We start from the raw sequence: 14,707 nt of genomic DNA on the forward strand, positions 1-14,707 counted from the left end.
ATTTTAATAGAATCCAATAATCAAATTTTTCATTACAATTTTTAACTGACATAAATATTTTAAAAAGTTGAAAAAAATTTGTTTCAATATTAATTCAATTTTTTTTTCTAATAATTAAAACTATTAAAGACACTCCATTATTTTAGAAAAATTCGAAGAAATTCTTCAAAGAAATTTAATTATGAATTTCAAAAATGTTTATAAATTTCTTAGCAAAAATTCAATTATTTTAAAATATTTTTATGAAATTCTTTGCAAGAATTCAATGATTTTCAAATTACATTAATTTTAAAATTTAAAACATTTTTAAAAAGAAAAATCGAAAAATTATTAAAAATGTTAGGAAAAAAAATCAAACAACAACTAACTTTAAACTGCGAAGAGATTACCAGAATAAAGAGAATATTAATTGTAGATTATTAAATTAAATTAAATTCTTTGAAATTTAATTGAAAATAAATAAATTCGTTGAAGAATTTCATTTAAAATTTAAAAAATATAAAATTTTCAAAGAATTTCAATTTAATAATTGATTAAAAATTGAATTATAGAAATTACAAATTTTTTGTATCACTTATTAAATTTTCTTCGAAAATTTGATTTTTAAAAATTTCTAATTAAATTTTGTAACAAATTTAATTATTTTCAAATCAATTTCACAAAATTTAAATATCTTTAAAAAACTGAATTAAAATAATAATCATTCTGTGTTTGTTAGTGTAAAAAGCAGCATTAAAAAATCCCAATTGCATTTAAAATAATTTAATTTTGAAACAGGTTAAAATTAAAATTTTTATTTAATTAATTTCAAAAAGATTTAAATATAAAATTGTATTTATAAAATAAAGTTGCGATAAATTTTATTTAAAATGCTAAATAATTAGATTTTTAAAATATTTTAGAATTCAAATACAAAATATTCCAATGATTATTGAATTTTTATAAACAAGTAATTGATAATATTGGAAATAATAATACAGGAAAGTTTGACACAGTATAACTGATTTTATTTTTAAAAAATAGAGAGACACTCTTAAAACTTTATATTAAATTTTTGCTTTTAAAAACAATTTCTGATTATTATTGACCTATTCTTAAATTTTTTCTAGAAGTTAGAGGAAAAAATTTAAATTCTGCCTGGAAATAGGAAAAAGTCGAAATCAATTTTTTGTGGTAACTTTGTTTGAATTTTTGATATTTAAAAACTATTAATCGAAAGGAAAAGACATTCCTTACCATCTTTGGGCTCGTGGGAGCAGAGTTTTGCACCAGTTCCAAAAATTAATTCGCATTGTTCATCTCCGGTAAAAACTTCGCCAGGAAAACGATTAATGCTCCACTTTGACATCGCTTTACTCGGCTCGTCCAGTAAACATTGTGCATATCCTGCGCTGTAAAAGAATGTATCTTCAACTAAGCATTCATTTCTCGTGTTTCCCAAAGGCAATTTTCAATTAATTTCAGTTTTTTTAGAATTTTATGAATTTATTTGATTATTAATTTTTATGATTTTATTTAATTATTTTTTTTTTTTTGAATATTTAATTATTATTCATTTTTATGAATATTTAATTAAGAAGAGAAATTTTAGATGATTCAAAATGTTTGTCTACAGGGATGACTATTTTTAAAACTTAAATTATTTTTACTACACTGTTGAAAATTAATTTTTCAAAAATCGAGTTTATAGTAAATTATTATATAAAGAAGCGAATATAAAAATAGCGATGGTAAAAATTCCACCTTCCTTTAATACTTCGTTTAGATATTGACATTGAATTTTAAGATATGGAAACAAGTAAAATGTAAATTATGCAATTTAAAATGTAATGTAAATTGTGAAATTAACATTTAATAGAAAGTAACTCACTCGAGATATTCAGTAATGTAATGACGTGAACATTTGGACCATTCCCATGGATAAGAATTGTCATCCATCATTCGAGACATGACATTGTAGGTTTCAGATTTACCCGACATATTTCTAAATCTTGCACATCTACTATCATCGTCGTGTGGCATATTGAATCTGAAAGTAATTCCAAATTTTTTAAAAGTTGAAAATTTGTATTTTTAATTTTAGATATAATTAAAATTCTATTTTCTTGGTGTTCGGTCTGAGTTTTCATCTGTGATTTCAAAAATCAAGCAAGCAAATATTAATTCATATTTAACTTGTAAAATGATTAACTTTTGTGAATTCAATTAATTATCTTGTTATTAAGTAGATTTAATTTAATTTGAATTTAATTATGAAATTAATGCGGAAGACAAGTTTGAACTCTGTCGAATGTTTCATTAGAAATTGTCTATTCTTTCAGAGAGTGAAGTCGCGGTGTTGTTGCGTGTTTTCTAATGTCAGAATATTTATTCGCAATTTGTAATCAGTCTTGTAATTGTCAGACGGGAATAAGAGGGACATTGGCTAGATGAATTTTGCTGAGTGTAGGCGTTTGAACATCGTACGCACATGTAATTCTGGCTGTACACAAAAGATTCGAAAGCGAACGACTATTATGGACTGGAATGTTGTCAAACGGGTGCTTTAAAAAAGCTACACTCACACGTGACCAATTTCATGAGCGATGGTGAATGCAGCTGACAATCCATTGTCCTGGACAATAGCACACGAGGATCCGGGAGAACACATTCTGCCAAGTTCGGCAAGACCAAGTGTGTTACAATTTTTGTTGTCAATATTGTGGCACAAATTCTCCCTGCAAATTAATAAGCTTCCTTTAAAACGAGATCTTTGAACGAGAATCACAAGTCACGATGTTAAGGAACAGAAAAGAAAACAAAAAGCATCAAGAATAATAAACTTGACACTACAGAAGCTTTTTAGATATAAAGAATCTTTTTTTAAACGAGTTGGAAAAAATCGCCAAAGGAAACCTTGTCAGAAGAACTGCGATATCATGATGTTCTCCTGATGGCTCATCAGGATTGTTACGCTTCTGCCAAGAGCAAAATTTTTTCAGCATTTCCGATGCAGAAATTCCATCGGCGTCACGTTTTTTTGTAAAAAACACCTCGTCAGTGTTGATTATTTTCACCACTGCAATACTTACTGGATTCCCAATCGATGGATCCTTGTAAATACGAGTTACCTTCAAAAACAAAAAAAAAATTGAAATTAAGAATACGCAAATTTAGAAAATCGACTATATTTAAAAACAAAAATCAACTGTATTTAAAAAATTTAATATTTAAAAAAAACGTCAACCAAAATATCACAAAAATAAAGTTCAAGGTAATTGAGAAGAGATGAAAAAAAGAATATTTATTATAAAGGACATCAATTTACGAGAATAAACAAAAATTATCCATGGAAGATGATAGCAATCACTGAACATGATCGGCTAAATTTATAACTTGATATCTGTATTCTGCTATATTCAGATATGAAATTCATGACTTGCTAATTTAGAAATCTCGTAATAGAACTATAAAATAAGACGTGATTTTGATGGATTGGATTAGACAGCATCCTTCGAAGAGGCAAATCAATAGAGAACTCTTCTGACAAGTGTTGCTTCGATCTATATTGAATCTTTAAATTTCTTCGAGTATTTATTAAACTTTGAAATTAATATCAACACTTGTTTTGAAGGTTTGCGATTCTGCCAAAAAGTATTTTGTTCTTGAAAATCGAAGCGATTTTATCATCAAATTACTGTTAATAGAAATTTTTAAAATTTTTTTCCGATTTTTTATTAGAATTTTATTATAGTTTTATTATAATTTTACTATTTTTACTATTGTCGTTATTATTATAACTACAAGTCTCGGATTCTATGACTTTTTGAACTTTTTCGACTATCTTCAAAAAAGGCTAATTTTTTTTCGATTTTTCTTTCAAGTATTGCAAAAAATACCACTTTTTTTGGTACAAAATGCAAATTATTTTGATTTTTATAGTGTGAAAAATAACTAAGGTCAAATCATTCAGCAATAATTAAAATTTGCAAAACACTATTGAAAATGATTGATTTTTTAAAATTATTTCATTTTTGAAAACTAAATTTTCAAGAATTTTAATTGAAAATTTTTTAAATTAACGATTTTTCAAGAATTTAAATGAAAAATCTTCAAATAAAAATTTGAAAAAGAAGATTTTAATGAAAAATCTTTAAATAAAAATATTTAAACAAAAATTAGTGAAAATAATAGAATTTTTAAAAAGTTTAATGAAAAATATTCAAACGGATATTTGAAAACGAAATTTAGTGAAAATACTTAAAATTTCAAAAATTTCAATGAAAAACCCTCAAAGAAAAATAGCAAAAAGAAAATTAGTGAAAATAATTGAATTTTTAAAAATTTTAATAGAAATTTGAAAAAGAAAATTAGCAAAAACAATTGAGTTTTCAAAAAGTTTAATGAAAAACCTTCAATTTTAAATTTGAAAAAGAAAATTAATGATAAGAATTGAATTTTCAAAAATTTTAATAAAAAATCTTCAAATGGAAATTTGAAAACGAAAATTAGTGAAAATAATTAAATTTTCAAAAGTGTTGATGAAAAAATCTTGAAATAAAAATTTGAAACAGAAAATTAGTAAAAATAATTGAATTTTCAAAAATTGTAATAAACAATCTTCAAAAGAAAATTAATGATTAGAATTCAATTTTCAAAAATTTTAATGAAAAATCTTCAAATGAAAATTTCAAAAAGAAAATTACTGAATTTAATTCAATTTTTAAAAATTTTAATGTAAAACTTTCCAATTAGAATTTCAAAAAAAAAATTAATGAAAAAATTTGAATTTTCAAAAATTTTAATGTAAATTTGAATAGGAAAATTAGAAAAATAATGTCATTCTTAAAAATTGTAATAAAAAGTACCTATTCAAATAAATATTTGAAAAGGAAAATCATTAAAATTAACTTCAAAATTTTATATCTGAATATGTATTAAAAAAACTATTTCTTAGAATGATTTTCGTTATAATTGTTTAAAATTCAATTAGATATTTAAAAAATTTAAAAAACTCAAATATCTACTTAAAATAATTAAATTAATAATTTTAGAAACACTTATTTTATTTTAGAATTGTTATTAAAATTTTCCAGAAATCAATCAGTTTCAAAATTTTTAATTAAAATTCTTTGAAAAAATTAATTTTTTAAATTGTACAAAAATCTTTTTAAAAAAAAGAATTTAATTATTTTCAGAAAAATTGCATTTATATTTAAAAAACTAATTTTTAAAATATTTTTATCATAATTTTTTTTTTAAGTTTTTGAGTTCTCGAAGAACTTTCAGAATTTATTAAAAATAGTTGATTTAGAGAAAAGGTTTAGTTGTAAATTATAGAAAACAATTGTATTTTGATAGAATTACAGTTGTAATTTTTGAAAATTATTAAATTTCAAAAGATTTGTAATTGAAATTTAAAAAATTTCAATTCTCGTGGAAAAATAAATAACAAGAATTTAAACATTTATTTAACAATATTGTTGAATTTTTCAATAATTCAATTTAAAAACCTGTAAAATTCAGGTTTATTTTATTTAGGTTTAGAGAATTGTTTAGGTCTAGGAAATATAAAATTAAATTTTTATGACGGCACTGAATAGAGTAAACGACTTTTTCGAATTTTTTTTGTATTTTTTTTGCGCCTTAAAGTCGATCCAAGGCTTATTATTATCATCATTATTATTTATATTTTTTAGTATTATTATTCTTAATATTAATTTAATTTAGCCTTAATAATTATTAATATTATTCTCATTATTATTAGTATTTTTTAGTATTATTATTCTTAATATTTATTTAATTTAATTTAATTTAATGTTAATAATTATTAATATTATTATTTCAGACATCTCACCGTGTTCATGAGGACAAGAATGTAACTGATAAGGCCATCTCCATGATATTCGGACATCATGGAATCAGCGACAATTAGAACTTCAACGAAATATTCTCGTGAAATGGCCCTGCGTGTTCTCCAGCCACCATAATTATCAAAATCAGCCTCCACCGATGACTGGTGACTCCAGTTACGATCATTTTCGCTCGGATAAATTTTACTTCGCCCCATCAATTCGTATCTGCAACAAAACCAATTTCTTGAGAGCTTGTGGACAAAGTGAAACTCGTTTAAAATACTCACTCTATAGGTATGTAACAACAAAAATGACAAACAAAAAAAAAAGTATTTCACTTTATCTTACGATCCAATTAGTTTACTCGGACGATGTTTTGCTACAACACACGCGTTCTAGATTGCAAAAATTTCAAATACCAAGAATATAATGATATTATTTACAAGCGGGGTAATAAAAAGTTGATTTTCTTCCTACCGACTTTGATTCCGGATGGGAGTGTCCTGCTTTTCAAAATCATCAGGGGACGTGTTCTTCCATAATTGACGACGTTTCCGCCTTCGATGTTGGTCTTCTTCAATGTACACTCTCCTTTTAGAACTGTCATCGAAAGAAACAAGTGGATTGTTTTCTGCGTAATCTATAATTGACCGAAAAAATTTCAAGTGAGGTCTTATTTTCAATTTATGAAACATTTTAATGCAAATTGAATTTAGTTAGAAGAAGAAAATTAGAAACGTAAAAATTTACAGAAACATAAATTAAATTTTACTGAGATTTTTTTAGGAATATATTTACAATAAATAGAAATTTTAATTGAGAATATGAAACGTTGTACAAGATCAGAAAGTAAAGGATGGAAAGTTAAGGATATTTTTTTGAATTTCTTATTCCGAGCTCGTTAGTTTACATACATTGGGGATTTAAGGATTTAAATTTAAATATCTTCATGTCTTCGCCATTGGAATGTGCGAGACACTTTATATTCAAATTTTAAGATTTTTAGAATGCCAAGGTCTTTTAAATGCAAAAGATTATTTATGAGAGAAAAAATTATCGAGAAAAAAAAATTACTTACAAAGAAATTCTGTAACTATTTTTTTTCTCTACACAAAGTGGGAATATTATTTTTTCTATTTTCAATTAAAAAACGATTTTGCCACACGACATTCAGGTTATTAAGTTTAATCTTGTTTTGACAGAAATGAGGCAGAACTAGACGTCCTTAGACAGTAGGTCAGTATGTCCTCTTTTTTATCTCATTGACTAGTCTTCCATGTTACCAATTTAACGCTTCTGGAAAGATAAATCTTTCTCTCTTGATTAGGATTAGAATTTTTGCTTCTTCGAGCTAGACAAGATTAACGATCTTTTCAATTTCTCCTTTTTTACTGCTCTCATCAACTTTTTATCTCGCACGTTTTCAAACTCAATTACACTTTTCTAAAGATTTATAACAATTTAATTTACTCTACAATTACGATTACAATTTACGGTTACAATTTAATTTAATTTCAAGCGCGTGTGGAATTTTTTTTAAATAATATAATTTTTACAAATATAATTCTTCAAAAATACGATTATATTTCAAAATAATTTTTAAAGAGAAAATTATTTAAAACAATTAAATTTTCTTTCAGGTAAAATTTATTTCAATGAAATTTGACAAAAATGTTAATTGTTTCAATTTTTTAAATTATTTTCGGGAATTCAATTATCTTCAAAACCATTTTAATTACAATTCTTCAAAAACCAAATTTTTTTCAGAATTTCTGCATTAAATTATTCAAAACTTCAATCATTTTTGTTAATCAAATAATATTTAAAAACTTATTATTTATTTTAATTGGAATTTCATAAAATTTCAATGTAAAAGCTTTTGAAATTTAATTATTTCTCGAAATTACAACTGAAATTTTACCAAAAGTCAATTATTATTTAGTATATTTATAAAATTGTTCAAAAATTTAATAATTTACAATATTTTTTTTAATTTCTTCTATTATTCAATTATTTTTCAAAATTTTCACTTCTTTTTAAAATTTTTTTGTAAATCAATTCTTATTATTTTCAAGGATAAATTGAATTACTTAAATTCAGAAATGTTTGTAAAATTTAATTATTTTACAAATTTTTAGTTAAAATTTTTCAAAAAATATAATATTGTTTCAAAATAATTTTTCAAAGTGAGACAATAAAATTCTTCGAAATATAAAATTTATTTTAATGAATTTTGAGAAAATTTCTTGTTTTTTTTTATTTTTTAAAAATTATTTTCAGGAATTCAAATATTTTCAAAAAATTTTAATTCCGATTTTTTAAAAACTGAAATAAAATTTTAAATAAAATTTTTCAAGTTTGATTAATTTTTGTTTAATAAATATTTGAATACTTATTGTCATAATTGTTTGTCCAGTAAGAATTAAAATTTAAAAATACTTTCAATATAAAATCGTTTGAAATCAATTCTTTTTAGAAGTTCTACGAGAATTCAATTATTTAAATACAAAAAAAATAATTAATTGAATAATTGATTATTTGTTAAAATTAAATTTTTATAAAAAATTTTATGAACATTTTTGAAAATAACTATAAATTCTTTTGATGAATTTAAAAAAAAAATTATCAGAATAATTGCACTTTTCGTGGAATTTATTAAATATTGTATTAAAAATAATTGAAATCATGCGAAGAATTTTTATTATTTTTGAAATTAATTGAATTATTTCGAAGAATTTTATTCAATTTTGAAAATAATTGAATTATTGCGAAGGATTTTATTGTAATTTAAAAAAATAATTGATTTTTTTATAAGAATTTTATTACAATTTTTGAATATAATTGAATTCCTTCGAAGAATTGTATGCGAATTTAATTATTTAAATAAAAAAATAAATAATTGATTATTTTTAAAAATTCCAACTATAATTCAACTTATGGATTTTTTTTAATTTGAGAAAGGAAATTCATAGACTATTTAAGATTTTCAATAATTTTATATTTTTCGATAGTGGTGAATTATGTAAATCGAAAATTAAAATTATTCATTACGATAAAATTATTTATTAGTCTTAAATTATAATAACAAAAAGTATTTTCAAAAAAAGATTTAAAACATTTTTTTTCATCAAATTACAGAGATTAAAGTTTAAAAAAAAATTTCGATTCAAATTATTTTTTTTTTAATGATTTTGATCAAAGGGATAATGATGAAGTATCCCGATAATAAAAGTGTGAATTCCAAGAGTGGTTCAATTAAAAGTTTTCGGGACCTTTAGTCTTCTAGAGCTATAAAAAATAAAAATTCATCAAGGCTCGCATATTCTGCAAAAGAATGTCTTTAAAAAATCATTATAATAATTATTCCCCACGTATCAAGATTGTTTATCTACAATAATGATAATTTTTCATATATTATTTTTCACATTCATATTTTATTTTTCAAGTCTGATTCACTTTATCAACTTGTACATCTCTGTAGAACGTGAATCCACGTAATTAATCATTAAAATTACGTTTCATACATGGAATAATATTATTATTGTTATTTATTAATTGAACACATGTAGATGGAAGTCGAAGATAAAGCGGGAGGGGACAATAAAAATAAGGAAGAACATAAAATGAAAATTTACTCTTTGCTCCTGGAAATAAAAAAAGAGATTTTATTTCTTATGGAAAGTTGTAGAAAAAGAACATGGAAAAAATTAGTATTTTTAGATGTTTAGCAAAATATAACAAGACTTAGAGGAGAAATTGTTGAAAGATGTGTAATTTGATTTCAGAGAAGAAGAAAGTGAATAAAAAAATTTAAATTTGATACAAGAAGAAAGAGAGATAAAAAGAGGGGAGTGAAATGAAGATTGGAATGTTAAATCCCCGGAAGACGCCAACCTGTCTCGGAGAGATGATACACCTTGAGGGGAAACATTGTTCAAGTTCTCGTCGTGGACTGGACCCGAAATTGGCCGGAGGCTGAGAATGACGTAAGAGTCTGCACGTCTGTAAAACCACCTGTTTATCTCCCTTGTATTTACTGTACAGGTGTTCGATTGAGCACTCATACGATTGAACATTAATATAGACCTACATGGACGTTTCCTTTCGACCTCCGTTATTTAAGAAAGAATGCAAGTCGAGGTCGAGTGAAAATCAATGACGCAATTCTAAATATGCTTAATGGAAATCAATAATAATGTTAGGGGAATGTTAATTAATCCCGAACAGATGTTGAGCTTTATGAATTTCAAAAAAAAAGAAAATAAAAGAAGAGAAGTTATTAACGTTCCCTCCCTAATTAAAGCAAATGGTAGTAATAAACTTGGCAAACCTTATGATTTCTTCAGGTTAATATAAACGCTAAACGTATAATTTCAATATTTCTTTAAAATTGCCCATCAAATGAGAAATTATTGATTGTAAATTAAAATCTAGTGGAATTTATTGTAATTCCGCTTCTTAGATTCGAATTTTTTCCGTTGCGAAATAGTAGGAGATTTTTATTCTTTTGTATATTAATTAAATTTTGTAATTATTAATTAATAGTTCAAAATCCTTTCTGATTGAACATTACGCAAACAAGAAAGAAACTGAAATAAAATGCAGAAATCTTGACCAATTAATCAAAATGCGAATAAATAGAGAATGAATCGTCTGATCCTTTTTGAAACGATATGAGTGCTGTCCCGTGTCCATTATGGCAATTATCTAAATTAACTCATGATTCTCTCTGAGACTCATCAATTTTTTCTTCTTTCGTTAAAAAAAATTCACGGGAACCACAAGAATTAAAAAAAGTCAAAAAAAAAAAAAAATAACAAAGTAATAATCGTGAAAACAAAAGTTCTGATGATTCATCAACTTCTTTTATAGCGAGATTTTTTTTCTTCTTTAGGAATAAATTTCCGACATTTACAATTATAAAATATTTTCCTTTTTTTTACAGGATCCACGAGTGGAATATGAAAATGGCAATGAAGGTGAATTAGTCTTTGTCAATAAGAAGAATGAGAGAGAAAGAGAGAAGGAGTGAAGGATAATTTCCGTGGCTAGAGAGTGAACCACAAAAGTGATATATACCGTACCGATGACACCACACTCGTGGTTTCTTGGCAGGTCATTCGTAAGAGTCAAATCGGCGGATGGAGTCCTGTAAATCGCATGCTGCAGTGATGATTCGGTGGATGTATCCTCATCGTCAGTCCAATGCTTCGTTGGCTTAATGAGGTAACTTCCTGTTGACGTTGTCATGTGTCCTGTCTGTAACGGAAATTGTGAATATTTACGATACACGTTCTGCATGATTTGTTTAATTTAAATGAAAAAATAGTTGAATGATTCTGTCGTCCTGATGAGAAAAGAAATATAAGTGACTGACGACTCTTTATTTTTAATGGAAAAGGGCTTTTCTACATTTTTTAGAATTTCTTAATTATCTCTTTCTTAGTAAAGTTTTGCTTTGCGGAAAGCAATCCTTAGAATCTAGGATTTTTTACTTTTCTCTATTTTCGAAGAAAGATATATTTGTTAAACAAAATGAGACTTTTCGTTTTCATAGAGTTTTTAAACTTGGTAATTTTTTTATCCATTTTTTTCCTCTTAGAAATTTTTTTTATCCAAAATGTTTTATATGAAGTAACTTTTACTATTTACAAAGTAAAACAGTAACTATTTAGAAGTTTTGTCAACTTTTACTATTTTTAGAATGAATTTTACTAAATTGAATATATATTTTTATAATTTTTAGTAAAACTTACTTTGAGTATAATAAAATTTACTCTGAAAATAGAGATTTTTAAATGTAAATTTTACCACTTCTAAAATTAATTTTTGTATAAAAATTTTTCAAATTTCTCTTGAATGTAGTACAATTAGCTATTTAAAATTATTATTTACTAAGTGAATTTTACAACTTTTAAGGTAAAGTTTTCTAATTTTTTTAAAGAATTTTTTCTCCGGAAATAGGAAGTAAAAATTATTCTGGAAATAAAAACTCTTAATAGTACTTCTTAATATTTTTTGGAGTAAATTTTAGTAAGTTTAAAGTAAATTTTACTAATTTTTACTGCTGTTTACTTTAGATACAGTAAAATTTATGGAAATTTAAAAAAAGTAGTGTTATAATTAAAATTTTATTTTAAAAAAAAAAATTATTAAATTATTAGTCAATTTTACTATTTTTGTAATAAAATTTAGTAAGTCAATTATTTTATTTTCAATGATTAATTTCAATTTTGGAATTGCAGATTTAAAATTTTAAAAAATTTTAATTAATTTCCTCGACCAAATTCAATTATCTTTGAAAATTGTAAAAAAATTCTTGGCAAGATTTCAATTATTTTTTAAATTTTATCAAATTCTTTGCAGAAATTCAATTATTTTGAAAAATTTTGATATTTGTAGTAAAATTTAATAAGTCTAAAGTAAAGTTTACTAATTTTTACTGCTATTTATTTTGGATACATTAAAATTCAGGGAATTTAAAAAAAGTTAGATTGTTTTTACAATTTTGATTCAAAATTTTTAATTGTAAATTTTACTATTTTTGTATTAAAATTTAGTAAGTCCAAAGTAAATTTCACTAATTTTTACTGCTATTTACTTCAAATCCAATAAAATTGATGTAATTAAAAAAAGTAGAGTTATAACTTAAATTTTGATAGTTTTTTTAAAATTTTTTGATGAATTTTTTTCCCTTTAAATAATTAAATTTTAAAGGAACTTTAAAACTCTTTAAAAAAGTTTCAAACTAAAAATTGAAAAAAATTGAAATTAACTGAAAATTAAATTAAAATTTTTGAAAATTACAGTTACAGTGGAGAATGAGATATTTTCTGCTAATTATAAAAATGTTCCTTCCTAGACAACAAAATTCTCCTTAGAGATTATTCCCGAGTCCAGAATCAATAAAATCTATTTGTTAAATCAATTTTGCAAAATAAAATTTAATGAATTTGTGATAGAAGATTTCAGCGAATTCTAAAAAGGAATATTTAACTTTCTGCAAAAATAAGCATTTTGCGAAATACAGAACCACGCGTACTTGAAATGCGAGAAAAATAAATGTGTTTTTATTTCTCTTCAGTCTACACACTGAAAATAGAACTTTTTTTTTACTTTTACTTTTTCTGTAACGAATGAAGAAGCAGTTATCAAATTTTCTGGAAATGTTTTTTTTTCTTCTCTCTCTTTTAGTAAATTTGTAACTGCGACTACGCCAGACAGTTTGGTTCGTATTTCTTTGAGAATTATAGATCTTTCCCTGGAAAACTTCGTTAATTCTAAGTACTATTCGCAATATCCCTAACTACTGTTTCCTTTGAGAGGAAATGTATTTTCTGAATTGCAGCCAATTTCCTGGTTGATTTAACTTCTTCTGATAATTCGTTTCGTTAAAATGGGAACAGTTTAATTTATTCGAATTGTTCTTTTTTAAGTTTTAATTAAAATGTAGAGAATTCGAAAATAATTCTGAGGGGAAAATACTAAAAATTCTATTTATCTACTTTTTTATTTTCTTCTTCTATTTTTCTATTTGTATTTGTTAACTATTTACCATTCCACCGCATAAATTAACTGCTACAATAGAATTTGGATCGCCATCCACTTCTCCTCTGTAAAAACAATCCAGATGTTGACCCGCGTGTTCCCACTTGCTGGTATTTTTTCTAATGTGCGTTATCTTAAATTGAGAAATTTTTTAATTAGAAATTATTACCTGTATGATTTCGGCGTTGAAACATAATTTCGAATTTTTATTTTATAGATAAATTTTAAAAGAATTTTTTAAGAACAATTTTTCTTTTTGTTAATTTAGGATGTTACCTTCAAACCTGGAAAAACGAAACTGGAATCAAGAGAGAGGAGCAAGTGAAAATGTCGCCCGAAAGCTGTGAATTCGTATTGAGGATGTGGATCCCAAACTTTTGCGCTTTTATGCCGGAAGTGTCCACTGTGATGTCTTTTATGAGCTGAATATTCATCGGCTGAAAGAAGAAATTAAAGAAAATGGATAGAGAAAATTAATTTGAAGAAGAAGGTTAGAGAAAGGATAAGAAAATATTCTTCTTTGTTCTTTTTTTTATTATTTCTTTTTTGCTTTCTCGTAGAAGAGGGATTGTATTACTATTTTTTTATTACTTTATTATTTTTTTTACTGTTTGAAAAACTTACGTGGATCCTCGTAACGATTTCGTGTGACTTTAAATAAATTGACATATTCCAGGTCTCCTTTGTCGGTGGGTAAAATTTCGCCCTTGGAGTTTCCTGATGTGAACTTCTCGTCGCTATTTTCCTGTCTCGACGAGGCATCTTTTATTGGTTGACGTAAGACTGCCATTGAAAATGATAAGACAACATTTACACTCAGAAAACTTACGAAGCACTTTATGCAGAACGCTAAACGAGTGAGTAACTTTCTGCATTCCATTTATAATAAATTATGCGTTTCGTAAAGGTAACTTCAAATTTATTTATCTATCAAACTGAATTTATCTTTAATATAAATTTCCTTATCTATTCAATCTAATTGTTTATCTTTCAAAATCTGTTTATTACGTTATAAATCTATCGGTTGAATTTCTCCAATTTTATTATCTATTTATTTATTTGTTTATTTACTTAATTATTGAAATAATTTTTAATAATTAGCTAATTATATTGAAGTGTTTTTTATTGCTTCAGTTGCAGTTGATAAGGAGAAACAAAGTAGGAAATATTTTTACATTTTATTCCTTTTTTTTTTATTTTAATATAGAAAAGTAGCTTTAAAATTGGAAAAAAGCTCTTAACAGAATTTTGCTAATTGGAAAACTTCTTTCGCACGATTATTTCTTTCACCTACGTTGAAGAAATTAAAAGTTTCGTTAGTTACG

The 14,707-nt window shown here is 24.4% G+C and overlaps 1 protein-coding gene and 1 long non-coding RNA gene across 2 annotated transcripts in view; one reads left to right on the forward strand and one right to left on the reverse strand.

Annotated features, from left to right (window-relative positions):
• LOC122509059 (A disintegrin and metalloproteinase with thrombospondin motifs 9-like) overlaps positions 1-14,707 on the reverse strand; it is a 44,606-nt gene that overhangs the window by 19,758 nt on the left and 10,141 nt on the right. Inside the window, exons 2-11 of the mRNA XM_043622826.1 lie at positions 14,007-14,165; positions 13,659-13,819; positions 13,390-13,515; positions 10,919-11,093; positions 6,312-6,474; positions 5,837-6,059; positions 2,896-3,110; positions 2,565-2,717; positions 1,871-2,029; positions 1,237-1,391 (exon numbers count right to left, since the gene is read on the reverse strand). Of these exons, the coding sequence (XP_043478761.1) occupies positions 1,237-1,391; positions 1,871-2,029; positions 2,565-2,717; positions 2,896-3,110; positions 5,837-6,059; positions 6,312-6,474; positions 10,919-11,093; positions 13,390-13,515; positions 13,659-13,819; positions 14,007-14,165 (1,689 nt within the window). The remainder of the gene's footprint in view (positions 1-1,236; positions 1,392-1,870; positions 2,030-2,564; positions 2,718-2,895; positions 3,111-5,836; positions 6,060-6,311; positions 6,475-10,918; positions 11,094-13,389; positions 13,516-13,658; positions 13,820-14,006; positions 14,166-14,707) is intronic.
• Positions 14,143-14,707, forward strand: part of LOC122509060 — a 46,877-nt gene continuing 46,312 nt past the window's right edge. Inside the window, exon 1 of the long non-coding RNA XR_006302284.1 lies at positions 14,143-14,239. This is a non-coding gene — a long non-coding RNA (uncharacterized LOC122509060). The remainder of the gene's footprint in view (positions 14,240-14,707) is intronic.

This window comes from Leptopilina heterotoma, unplaced genomic scaffold, assembly GCF_015476425.1.
Source record: "Leptopilina heterotoma isolate Lh14 unplaced genomic scaffold, ASM1547642v1 Lhet_59, whole genome shotgun sequence".
NCBI classification, from domain to species: domain Eukaryota; kingdom Metazoa; phylum Arthropoda; class Insecta; order Hymenoptera; family Figitidae; genus Leptopilina; species Leptopilina heterotoma.